Source organism: Polyodon spathula, chromosome 10 (assembly GCF_017654505.1).
Source record: "Polyodon spathula isolate WHYD16114869_AA chromosome 10, ASM1765450v1, whole genome shotgun sequence".
In the NCBI taxonomy this organism is placed as follows: domain Eukaryota; kingdom Metazoa; phylum Chordata; class Actinopteri; order Acipenseriformes; family Polyodontidae; genus Polyodon; species Polyodon spathula.
Window position 1 is genome coordinate 5501229 of NC_054543.1, and position 13855 is coordinate 5515083.

The following is a 13855-nucleotide window of genomic DNA, read 5'->3' on the forward strand; positions in this document are numbered from 1 at the left end:
ACACCATCACTCTGCAAGCATTGTGTTCACCAAAAGATATGCCTTTCTGTAAAGTACTGTTCGAATCACAGCTATACATGCAATGTGTATGTTGACTGCACTCTTCACGAGCAGCATCGAACGCAAATGATTACCTCAGTATTTGCTCTGACACAGGCTTGTTCTGAAACTTTGGTGGAAGCTCCAGTATTGGCTTCACAGTGAAACACTGGATATCTTTTCCACAATGTTAAGGAAGTTCTCCCACACAACAACAACAGATAGTGTTAATGAAAATTAAACAGTTCATTACCAGTAATGAAACTAGGTGAAAAAATAAAAGGTTCTGAACACTTTTTTTTTTATCATCAATTAACACCTTTTCCATGTTTGGAGATTCCCCCCCCCCCTCGGTTTCTTTAAATGTCAAATATGAGTAGAACTGTGGAGTTTAAAATGGATCTGAAAATATCAAATGAACACACATCCAATGAGATGCAACATCTTGTTTAGAAGGTCTTTGTGAGAAATGTACCCGTTATTTACTACACGCACGTCGTAGATTTTCAAGGATACATTGTCCTGGCGAGTTTTTAATGTCGTCGCCTGGTGGAGTAGTCGTCTTCATTTTGTCCGCATTAGGGAACTGGGTTAACAGCCTTGCCTCAAAGTCCTCACGCCGCTCGTATTCCTTCCCTCTGTAAATGAAAATCTTGTTCTGAAAGCAAGAAGAAACAGAAAAACGAAAGGAGTGAAGAGAATGCTGTGTTACCTCTGAAAGGAAAATACTTGCTGGTTGTACTTACCAGTTTCTTCATATTGCAAGGGACTTACTCAGAGAACTGCAATTTATTGCTATGCTGGATTCTTTTAAAAAAAAAAATTAAAACATTTTTTAGAGTGACCAATTATTATTTGTATTTATTTTTCAACCCCAATTTGGAATGTCCAATTAATGCAGGTCCCCACACAACACAGACATTCTGAGGGCGTGTAAGCGCATTAAGCCTAAAGCCTGAATCGCTTTTACACCGAGCAATCCAGAGCAGAGATGGGCGGGCTACCGCTCTCGGAGAACAGAGACCAGCCCTGCTTTTTATCCACTCTGAATGTGCTCAGTGTGTCTGGCCAGTAGGGTTCGCTCTTGCGTGATGAGGAGTTGTCCCTGGCACTTATTTAGTTTTGTCAGGATTATTTACAAAGTTTTTCTGCAGCAGAGACTTTCCAATAAAATTTAATTAGCAATAAGAAAACCAATAAACAGCATTGAAACAAGGGAAGCCAATTAAAAAAAAAAAACATCATGAGTAGGGGGCACTGTTGTTAACAAGCTTGATCAACAGATAGAAGTGAAAGGTCGCAAGAGCAATCCATCATTAGTCCATGAACAGACAGAAGAAATATTGTCAATGCCGATGCACTTAAATCTGCAAACTAACTGTCAAGTACAGCGTGTGCTATTAAAAAAACACATACAACTTTGGGAAAAAAACACCCATTTTGATAAAAGACCTTTTCTCTTTGCATCACCAACGGATCAAAGTGTGTGTTTCAAAAGCATTATCATAATTTGCATAGCAAAGCCCCAGAATTATATTAACTGCATACTTTTGGATTTTATCCATATATTCACCACTGAGAGCTGAGGTCATTTCAGTCCCAAATTACATAAGCATTTTACTAAATTGGTTGGTTGAACACATTCCAAAATGGCTTTTTCACTGTTACAGTAGCTGGATCTCCACAACTACAATGTTTATGGTCACAGCTGTAGCATGCAGCAGTTAGAATGCCAAATCATTCTGACATGAAAAGCAGATTTTTGAACAGTGGCTGTGACACATTCAACATTAAAACAGCCTAAACAAACATTTAAATTGATCTTTTTGATGAGTAGTTTCAGTTATAACATGGTTATAAAATGAAAATGCTTAATATTTGCAATTCTGTGGCATCCCAAACAGTTTAGCGTCCAACAGATGAAATACTTTGTGTAAGACCTGATTGTCCATATTTGAGATAGTTTAGGCTCCAAAAATATAAATACAACTCCTGTTTATTGAGGTAAGTTTATCACCTTCATTTTCTGCAAATTCCTATCCCTAATGAAGAATTCACTGGCCTTGATTGATTTGTCAACTTTTTTTCCATTTGTAATGTCGGATATGTTTCTTCAAGGCTGTGTACCCCAAAATCCTCTGATGGCCTCTTCTAAGAAAAAGCTTTTTTTATTGGTCAGTGCCTGTTGCCAAGAAATTTTATATTAGAATTTAATTTTGTCCTTTCAAGGCGTTTACACTTATGCTATTGACAGATTTCACAACTGGGGCATCTGTAGCAGCATGCTATGCAAATGAGTGAAAACAGTGACTACACTAATTGTTTTGGTTGCCTATGAGACAACGCTCTAGTTAATTTGTTTGTGAAGTCTGTGTCTTGTAATGGTGTTACATGTCATTTATCACCTTTCTGTTCAGAGTCCTCTTTTCAGACTGTTACATTTATGGTTAAATAATTACCACTTACATTTAAATATCACAAGACACAAACGCGATACAGCACGCACACACAATTGAAAATCCCAAACCTGTTTTATTAGTGGTACCCATGTGATATAATTGGCAATACTTTCCTCTGACCAAACCTGAATGTGTATTTTTCCCATTATTAGAATACAGCCATAAGTTCAAAATTAGATTAAGTGAGCAAATTACATGCAACTGAAAAGGAGTACACAAGAAAGATGAGTATTAATAAATAATCTCTACTGCTCAGAAAAGTAAATACACGCGCCCCTCATTATAAAGCTTTCTGTGTTATTACTCTTGCTCGCTGATAGAAAGACACTAAGCCTTTGTTCCCAGGTACATTAATTCCTCTTAAAACCCTCTCATTATAACAAGCAGTGTTCATGCTTCCCATGGTGGCTGTTATAAAGAGGGTGGAGAGAATTATTCTTAACGAAGGGCTACGATTTCTTGTATTATTTCAAACATACTATTGCTTGCAGAAGGACTTGGAAGTGTGAAATTAAATTCATAATTATGCAAATGAATGCCCCTTAAATGTCAAGCTGCTGCTGTATTTTGCAGAAAAGCAGCATATTTAATAGCACAGCTCTGTAGATACAAACTCAATCTAGAAACAAAGATCATGCATCTCTGGGGGCATAACGGTAGGTGAATGGCATCTCTGATGGAACTGTTAGTAAACATGAAGCAACACGGATATGGGAAAATGATCTGGTTAAAAACAGAGAAAGTTTGGTTAAGATTTTATTTTTGGAACATAGCACGCTTGGACAGTCTCCTCTCTCTTATCAAACATGAATGCAAATGCAAATGGTCTCATTCTCCCTTCAAGTGTGGATAAACAGTCTCAGATGGTATGAGCATAAAACAAGGTAATAACGCTTATAGACATATGATCCTTGGGCATAAAAACTTGTATGGTCAGCAGACCTGGCAACAAGGGAAAGTTACCACTACTCCCCTGAAAAAGCAAGCAATTACAATGCTAATTCCTTGTAAGATAAACAAGCCCATAAGGTGAAAGCTGTATTCTCTGTGTATCTCTACATGTATGTACGGGATGTGCATTAAAGAAGACAGTACCCCTCTATGAAAGATAAACAAACAAGGGAGCTGGGCAAAGGAAATTAGTATTTTTGTGGCAACTGTGAAATTATGTAAATCATCTAGAAGAAATCCACTATCCACACAACAGAAACCAAATTAATAAAAAAAGAGACTGAATAAAGCACACAACCTTTTTTTTAATTCACTGCATTTGTATAAGGTTTACTGAATCAGTCCTCTTGACTATTCCACTATTTACTACACAGCATGCGTACGCTCAGCTATGTATCTATTTCATATAAACAGACACATTTTTATGTAAAAAAAACAAAAACAAAAAAACACCTAGATAAAAAGGCAGTAACAAAAAGGGCTGGTTAGCTATTCAGGTTTTTTTTTTTTTTTTTTTGGAGGGGTCCAAGGAAGGTTTTCTGTAAAATGTAGCAAGAGGCTCTACTGTAAAACAAGTTTGGACTATTCCTTGCAGACTGTTCCACTATTGGAATGCATTGAATAGCATCATTTCTCTCAGTTGATATTGTTTATAGAAATCTCAACACAAAGAGATTCCATAGAGAGCAAGAAAAGCTTCGGTTTTTTCCTTGTTTGCGATGGCCATCGCTTGGTTCACTACATTAGTGAGTTAACATCTGGAAGCAATTTATTTTTGCTTTTCACTCCAACCAAAGCCTTTTTCTGCATGTGTTCTGGACTGCCACTAGCTCCAGGGGAATGGAAGATAAGTCTCCCAAATGCCACAACAATTACCTTCACTGCCTTGCAACTATAAACTGAATAAACACCATTCGAAAAACTTTAGGGGAGCAAAATGCCCTTGCATATAGTTCGCACTTCACTGCAGCTGAGATTGCTTGCACAGGGATGGCAATATTAAACCAGGTATCCCTGCATTCTGGCAGCACATGAATATTAAAGACGGTTCTTCACATAACACAAATTAGTTGACGTACAGGAGATGTTGTTAAAGCCAAATGGGGGGAAAAACCCCCAAAACTATCATAGATGTGCATTGCATTTCCATTCATGCACTCCAGCACAAAATTTAAAATGTTCTATTTCTGGAACGCTCTACCAATTATTAAAGGTTTTCCTGGCACCCACAACCTTCATCTTACTGCAAGTGCAAGTTCCCTACAGACAGTTTTCTGCAACTTAATGATTTCCTACTTCAAACCTTTTTGAAATTGCAATTCAGCAGTTAGATGCATTCCTAGCTTTTTGTAAAATGCTAAGGTTTAAATGCAGGATACTGGCAGCTACATTAAGAGTGACATAGCTTATAATACATTTTTTGCATCTTTTTTCTGTGCCCTTTATGATGTTTGCAATCATTTCGAGTGGTCCTCATCGCATTTACTCAATATAAGTTGGTATTATTATGGCTTCCATTTTCCCCATAATGCACTTCCATTCTAAATGTAATGCGGAACACAAACAGAATGGTGTTTCAACTATGGTTCCAGACTATACCATTATAAAGAGGGGCCACTAAATGGATTTTAATGCAACTACTTACTAACAACTGGTTAACAGTGCCACCTGGTACTGCATCACTAAACACATGAAACCCAGTAAGATTATGTTTACTGGCATTTAGTTAGCTTTGCTTGCAGTTTTCATTTTAAATGAACTTTTAGTTTTATTTCAGTCTTCTTGACCATAACCTGTTACCTATGTTAACTTTTACTTACTGTATATGAAAAAACAAACAAAAAGAACAAAGACTAACCCCCAACCCCACCCCAAAGTAAATCTAAATTAAATTGTGAAAAGTGTTGAATTTAAATCAAGGGAAGTAATGTTAAAACTGTACAATGCACTTGTAAGACCTCATCTTGAATATTGTGTGCAGTTCTGGTCACCTCGCTATAAAAAAGATATTGCTGCTCTAGAAAGAGTGCAAAGAAGAGCGACCAGAATTATTCCGGGCTTAAAAGGCATGTCATATGCAGACAGGCTAAAAGAATTGAATCTGTTCAGTCTTGAACAAAGAAGACTACGTGGCGACCTAATTCAAGCATTCAAAATTCTAAAAGGTATTGACAGTGTCGACCCAAGGGACTTTTTCAGCCTGAAAAAAGAAACAAGGACCAGGGGTCACAAATGGAGTTTAGAAAAAGGGGCATTCAGAACAGAAAATAGGAGACACTTTTTTACACAGAGAATTGTGAGGGTCTGGAATCAACTCCCCAGTAATGTTGTTGAAGCTGACACCCTGGGATCCTTCAAGAAGCTGCTTGATGAGATTTTGGGATCAATAAGCTACTAACAACCAAACGAGCAAGATGGGCCGAATGGCCTCCTCTCGTTTGTAAACTTTCTTATGTTCTTATGTTCTAAATTACTTAACTGTTTATGTACAGTGTAGTTGTAAAATATAAACTTGGTGGTGTATTTACAATGTACTATTCCTTGTAAAACTTAATCACTGTATGTAGGACTGGATTTTACACTTTCCAGAAAAGCAAGAGCCCCCATCTTAGATGGTATGGCAGTGAAATGGACCACTGAAGAGCAACACTTCAGAGACTGCCCCAGTTTTAAGCCACAGAGGTAAATGGTTATCGTGGAAGCTGAATCAAGCTATCTGCAAAGACCTTGCACTTATAATGTGGTGATTATCATCAGAATTATCATCATGGTCCTCATAATCATTATTATCTAGCTTTTACATGCATGAAAGATTAATTCAATTCTCAAGCTGTTTCCATCATAGTAATGGCTAATTATTCTTATGGTTTTAGGAACTGTTGGGTACTCGTAACATTAGCGCTGACATTAACCTCATGTTTTTTATGCCAAGGCTTTCATGGTTATACATGAATATCTAAGTATTTCAGTGATGGTGGTCATCTTTATGGCATTCGTTCTAATTATTTCATATCTAATATAAAATACATGAAGAAAATCATAGGGCTTTCCGTCTGTTTTTTTGTTTTGTTTTTTTGTTACAAAGCTCAAATCAGTTATACCAGCAGATTTATTTTCCACTATTTTTAACAGGAAACCATTTTACAATGTCACAGTGCTGACACTTGCTTAATATCTGGAATTAAAGTTCTGAAGTTCACAGAATTACTGGAAAAACACTAGGAATGAGATTTACAAAACAAACAAACAAAAAAACAAAACAAAAACAAACTTCTATACAAACGAGAAAGCCACACTGCTAAATTTACAAATGTGTAAATGACTTTTCATTAATATTATACTCAGAATCCTCATATGATGGAAAATCCTTAGTTGGATCCAGTGACCCCAGCTGTCAGTCAGAGAAATGAGACGTGTCTGTGCCCTTACCCGCATGAAGGAAGGGAATCCCTGGCCGTAGTACCCCACAGCAAAATAATCTGGTTTGGGTCTTATCACTTTGACAATGCTTTCATAGAAATGGGCTTGTTTTCTCTGTGGAGAAATGAATATTACAAATTCTGAAGATAGAAAGAACATGTTATTAATCAACTCTGCTGTCATTATAGTTTCCATTCTGACATTTATTTCTCAGTAATTTCATCCACATTCTGTATATAAAGGCCATACACAAATATAGTACATCATAATTTCTTTAAATATTCTTCTTGAGGCTAATGTTCAATTTAGCATGCAATGCAAAGACCGGAGTACATGAACCAGTAACATAATGCTGTACTAGAACTTTTGTTTTCTTCCATTCTTTAACTCCCAACTGTTACTGTATGTTTATAAAACTAGAACCAACACCTCAGGAATTCTTTTCAAGGTATCTTAAGTGTTTTCATTTTGTAGCACAAAAGTGGTATTTTCTCCTTTAAAATAAATAAATAAATAAATAAATAAATAAATAGGAGTTTTAAAACGCTTACAAAACATCTAAAAGGGACATTCAAATGTACAATGAATTTTCTTAACTAACCCTGTATTTAAATTCCTGATTTTAGATTTTACACCAATCATTAAGGAACATTAAGCCTATGCCTGGTGTGGAGTTTATTGTATGCAGCAAGCATTTGATTTCTTCAGTGTGGAAGATCTAGGAAGAATAAACAGATACTGGTCTAATTGGCAGACCATTTGTTGAATCACTGTGCTGTCGTTGCCAGTAATGTGTTAATAATAATTAACAACTTACTGACAGGGAGCCAATACAGGACTGCTGTGTTTTAAAGAGAGATCTGGTACCATTGCTTGTTTTATGCTAAATAAATTAACAAATAGCAATGAACATTAAAGAATGTGTTAGCAATACTAAAACAACTTCCACAGAGGATGTGCTGTGGCTCATCAGTGCTGTCTATCCTGTTGAACTGACTCATTCAAACTGTGACATCATGCAGCTAACCTCCACCATACGTTACTGCATATTTAATCATATATGTGAGCACCACATTAAGAAATAAACAAACAAGACAAACTGGTGTTTATTGACAAACCAAATAATACTTTGATTAACACTCTACAGCTTCAGTTCAAAGTCGCTATCTCTCATTATTAAGAGAATTAGTGAGAATAAAGTATGTCACTATATACTTACCAGCAGGTCACTTAGCTGTTCGTAGTCAAACATTTCATTCTCATATTGTTCAGTAAGCTCTTTACCCAGAGAAATGGCTTCTTCCCACATCTAATAAAAATATACATATATATTAACAGACAAATTAATTGGACACATTTCTTCTTTCTACTTATATGTAAAAATCCTGGCACAACTAATCCTGGAACACAACATTCAGTGTTTATGAGGGACAATGGCACTAGCTACAGCCAGGCACTGTGCTGGCAGACGCCATGAGAGATTTCACACAGTCAAGCAGAGACCGCGAATTATACCAAATTGTGTAAAAATGTGGACGAGACTGAGACCTACCCAACCCATTTTACTTGTGACTTGAGTCAGATTCTAACTCAGGTGAGAGACCGATTAAATCAACCCACTGCTCCACCAAGGCCCAATTTTATATTGTCGCAAAAAATGATGAATTTAAAAATTACTGCAAATTATTTCAGCGCCTTCTTTTCTGCAGTTGAATTTCTTAAAATAGGTCAGACTTTTTTCTTTTATTTTTAATGAGCTTTTCAACATTTCCAAACATGCATTTCATATATCATCTGTGGATCCTGTCATTTTTGGCTTCCTTATCTGTACCTGTTATACAACGTGGACTGTTTAGGCTAAATGAATTATCAGAAAACATTGAATCCCTACTGGATGAACTCTGCTGGTATAGATGTGGCAATATAACAGATTTATTACATTCGCCAACTGGATGCCAAAGTAAGAATGTTGGAAGTAATATAGCAAGCGTACTGAATTCTGGATCAATACTCTGCGGATTGGGCATCCTATCACACAGGACAGAGCCAATATATCATCAAGAAAACACTTGCATGGTAACTTTGCAAAAAACTGTGAATCTTCAATTATCTGAGCAAAAGGTGCACCAGAGCAATATGGACATTACCTATCTTTGTACACTGCTACAACTCTTTATCGATACTGAACCCTGAAGTGTGAAAAACTGAATCTATCTTCCCTTTTAATGTATTTTTGTTCATCTTTAATTATAACTGTATGATCATAATGGTGCTAATGTTAGGTTAAATGTTAATTCACATTTGTTACATCTACCTATCAAATAATGTACTTGCATTGTGTGCGAGTTAAATGCACAACTCCACAAACACATTGGTTACATGCAATACTGCCAATATACAGCAGTAAAATCAGCATAATAACCCAAAAACCCACTTTTACTTGGTTAATGTTAAATGTGACCTTTCCCTTGAAGAGAAAATAACCTCTCTTTAAAAAATAAGTGTACTAATGTAGCAAAAGCCTCGTAAAATCTCTATAATAAGGAATACCAATGCAAGCATGAATATACGTATATACAGTCCAGCTGGGATAATTCACCCTGCTGCACCAGCATCTATTTGGTCCTGCAAGGTCGTCACTGTTTCCAGCTTCTTTTTCTGTAATATCACAGTAATCCTGGCTGGACATAAGCAGTCTTTTCTGCAAATGGTTTAAAACGCCTGCTCTTAACCCATTGTCTAGCACAGCACCCACAGAGAACTACAAGATCCCAATTTATCTGTGCAGGGATTAACTGCCATGACTGACTTTATACTTGCTAGAAGCTCACAGCCTGCAACGCCACTGGGATACAGGCGTATGGTCCCAGAAGGATCAACGGTTCAGCTCGCTTACCCACTGCACTCTCTTTAATGAGGCTCTTTTGTTTTTTAGTGTCTGCTTATCCTCATTTGCACAGTAATACAAATAACATGAGATAGCTGGGGGTATTTATGAAAAGATTTAGCATCCATCATTCACTTCAATCAAGGTCTTTTCCTTTTACCACCATGGGATTATTCTACAATATCCCATCCTAGTAACACCAGACAATGAGCAATAACTACTCCCTGGCACCCAGCTCCATAACCTGTCACAGAGAAAGCCTTACTTGTCAATACAATTCAACTTTTTAGTTTGGTGAAGTATTGTAATTACTAGTCTATAAAGTGCACCCTGTATATAACACTCATGAATGAGCTGCCATCTCTTGTATAATATGCACCCACCAGTATACTAGTCTATCAAACAAACCACAGTATTCTAAATAAAATACTATTAACCAGGAATACAGTACACCTTGCATATAATGTGCAACATGTTGCATAACACGGTGCACAGTACATTATAAATCACTATTGGCACAGTATTTCATTTTTAAGATATTCAAATGCTACTTTACATGCAGGGGAAAAAAAAATGCTGCTCAGCAAGTATTTAACTTAAAAACACACACGCGTACTTCTGTGCTAAGCAGATACATTAAGCACATCAGCCCAAGTCACGTTAGGAATGAATTATGGAGCCTGAAGGTCTTTTGATGCAAAGTGGGCTGACAACTCTGATTGGAGTTACTTTTTTCTTCTTCTTACCTTGCCCTTGTCAAAGTAATTGATAATTTCTTGGTATAGCTGATCCTTGAGTTGTCCTTGGGTGCATGCTTGGTAGCCGTCCCGCTGTGTAAGATGTGCAGCACATGCTTCCTCAGACCACTGGGAAAACACAATAAATAACACATCAGGATGCTTTCAAAATTACATTATTTACAATCAGCTTGCATGGAATGTACAGCTGTAGAGCTTATCTTTCCACCCTACTGTATATGTCTTTAATAACAGTTTTAATATATAGCCTGCAGAATGTATGTAATAGTTTGCACAACAAATGCAATATGAAAGCTGCAGGGTGTTCACAGCACAAAAAGCTACATCACGTAAAAATGTAAATGCTCATTTTCTATCTGGCAGCAGTAATGGAGACGTATTGATTCCGGGTTTGTTTTCAATACAGTATGTTTTTTATAATACCACAAGGCTAATTAATTATAACACTTTATACACACACACACACAAATAAACAACAGTAGATGCTTTCAGGCTCACCAAACATTTATATACATTCACTATCATAATATATTATATTCTTTGTTGATAGTCTACAAAACATACCCTGAAAAAAACAAACATTTTTTAGCTGTCCCCTCCTTTACTTTTGCCTACACACATACATGCATGAAAATGATAAAGCACCAGGGGATACAAGAAGCAGTTTTCATCTACGCTGCATAATGTTCTGCATCATCCAGGCTATACGGAACACTTACAGGGAAAGATGTAACCTATCAGCTTTTGGTACTGTAGATACACACACCTAGCTCACAATCACAAGCATTAAAGATGCAGTGTCCCACAATCATGTTCAATTTCACACTGCAATGTAATTCTTAGATAAATGTTTCCCACACTATTCCACCGTTTCACTTTCTGTGCACATTACTCGCCGTTATCTACAAAACTGAGGATTTCAACGTGGAACTACAAGACAACATTCTTACTAAACTATTTTACAGCTGAACTGGTCACTACACCTTTAACTGCTAACGTAAAATCTTAAAAGGCCTCGTGATTCTGTTTAATTTCCCTAGTAAGACACTGGACAAACCAAGCATTGCGTGAGCTAGTAATCTACCTTAGTAATTGGCTTGTTGAAGAAATGTACAATGGATTTCATACTGAATAAAGAAAGGGTAAGAACCTCTACTATACTCTCGCTGATGTCCTATGCCTTAAACAAAGGTGTATTCATCACAATCGGGAACAATAAATGAATAATTTACCAGACTCTAAATACATATAAATAATGCCCGCAAACATGCATTGGATTGCCAGGATAAATCATTTTATCTTGAATATCCTGCTGGCAGTTATTCAGTGTTACTGTTGCAGTTAGAAGTTTACAGCTGGTTTTCAACCATCTGTCAGCCAGTCAGTATTCAGCATGCTGCTAGTCTGTGATGCAATTTGATTTTTACATTTCACTTGGCTACCACATGTTTGCTGTCTTTTCCAATGCAATAACTAGAAAGTAGGAAAATAGTTGAAATTGGCCAAAACTGTACTATAAAATGGTAATAAAAAGTTACATAAAAAAAAAAAATCTAAATTCTGAAATACTTGCTTCAACTGGTAATACAAATTTCCCTTGTCTGTAGTTTGTAGACGTGTAATCTTTGATTCAGAATTTTTATATATTAATACACAGCAAAGATTATAGGGTTAACCTCCACTGATTCATGCATTTATTTTGAAAGCTGGATCTTTAACGACCACAAATAAGTGAGATAACTACTTGGTTGATGGGCACATTCTTTAATAGCTATGAAAGAGATCTTCAGCCTACACAAAGTTCTATTTTTTGATCTGTCGTCTTCCATTATAGATGCTGGAATTCAATAGGAATGTGTAATACCTTGAGAAGCTTGGCGTGAAGGAGCAGTGTGTAGGCAGCCTCTGTGTAGTTGTCACACTCTCTGTGGAGATCGCACAGCTTGTATAAATACCTGAAGGTAATAAAGAAAAAGTCAATTTAATAAATGTCATGAGCTGAATATATAAAAAAAAAAGATCATTTCAATAACCAAAATCAAACGACCACCACCGCAAAAGTTACATAATGTAATTTTCTAACTGGGTATAATCTCTATAAGCAGATATGATATGTTTGTGATAATCACACACACACACACACACACACACACACACACACACACACAGGGTATGTTTTAAATTCCTTTTACCGTTCTTCAATACACTTTCAGTTTGGTTATTACATTACAATAACTTTGCAGTAAGTTACACATAACCTCAATCAAACTACTGTTTCATTTCTCTTGGTTACCGTGAAATGAAAATACATTAGTAGTAGGTGTAACCACCACACAATTTTATTAATAAAATATAAATTCACATATGCATATATAAAAACACACATCACTAAATTTAATGGTACACTTGCATTCATTTCTCTGCATACTTGCCAGACATTACTGACATTCAAAAGTTAATGTACAGTATGTGTAAAAAAAAAATAAACTAAATAAATAAATGACTATTTTGAGACATGTTTATTCTAATCACATATCAATTATAAAACACGGTAAATAGAAAATAAATGACAAACCTTATATACATTTCTTCTCTTTCTATCTCTTTGTAGAAGTTCTGAAAAATAAATACTAATTTATACACAGCACAAGGCTTAGCACTTCTATCAAATACAAATACAGCAGCAAAGAAATTAGAGTAAATTTCAATACTAGCTTATTTTAACAATTTAAAAAAGCACTTAAAATGAATCAGCATTAACATCTTTAACTGTAAAGGCTAAGCCTAGGTTTTACAGAATGGGCTTCAGAACTTTTCAAATTCAATACGATAATGAACAACAACGTTAACCCTGAATGATTGCTGAAGGCAGTACAGATGTTTAAACTGTCAACCCTGCGTAACTAACAAACTTGCCACAACGGAATTCCAAAACCAACTTTGCATGTCCAATAAAGCTGTCACATCAGAACTCTGGAGAGAGCCTTGCGTAACCAATAAAGTTATCACACAGCAAGTCAGCTTTGTATAACTAATAAATCTGAGACCTTAGTTTGGAATTCCCATTCAAAGTAATGTCGTTCGAGACTTTACAACAACAGCAGAAGAAAGTATTAACATGACACTGCAGTTTGCGCCTTCTCTTAATGTTATTATCAATGTCAGTGAGATCAGGGTTGGTGCTCATCTCGTTTATTTTATAGTCATTACTATTTATTTTTTTTATAAACTTTATAATCTGACTTTATTAAAGTGATTGTTCTCAACAGAGTTCAATGGAGTACATTTACAACCAGTGCTTCAGGTTGAAAGTCAGTTCTAATAGTTTTCAATTACAGTAA

The 13855-nt window shown here is 36.0% G+C and overlaps 1 protein-coding gene across 2 annotated transcripts in view; it reads right to left on the reverse strand.

Moving 5' to 3' along the window:
- LOC121321739 (dedicator of cytokinesis protein 1) overlaps positions 1-13855 on the reverse strand; it is a 205995-nt gene that overhangs the window by 20819 nt on the left and 171321 nt on the right. For both annotated transcript variants that reach the window (XM_041260857.1, XM_041260856.1), the window contains exons 36-42: positions 13090-13130; positions 12379-12469; positions 10503-10622; positions 8089-8178; positions 6879-6983; positions 556-697; positions 135-216 (exon numbers count right to left, since the gene is read on the reverse strand). In XM_041260857.1, the coding sequence (XP_041116791.1) occupies positions 135-216; positions 556-697; positions 6879-6983; positions 8089-8178; positions 10503-10622; positions 12379-12469; positions 13090-13130 (671 nt within the window). The remainder of the gene's footprint in view (positions 1-134; positions 217-555; positions 698-6878; positions 6984-8088; positions 8179-10502; positions 10623-12378; positions 12470-13089; positions 13131-13855) is intronic.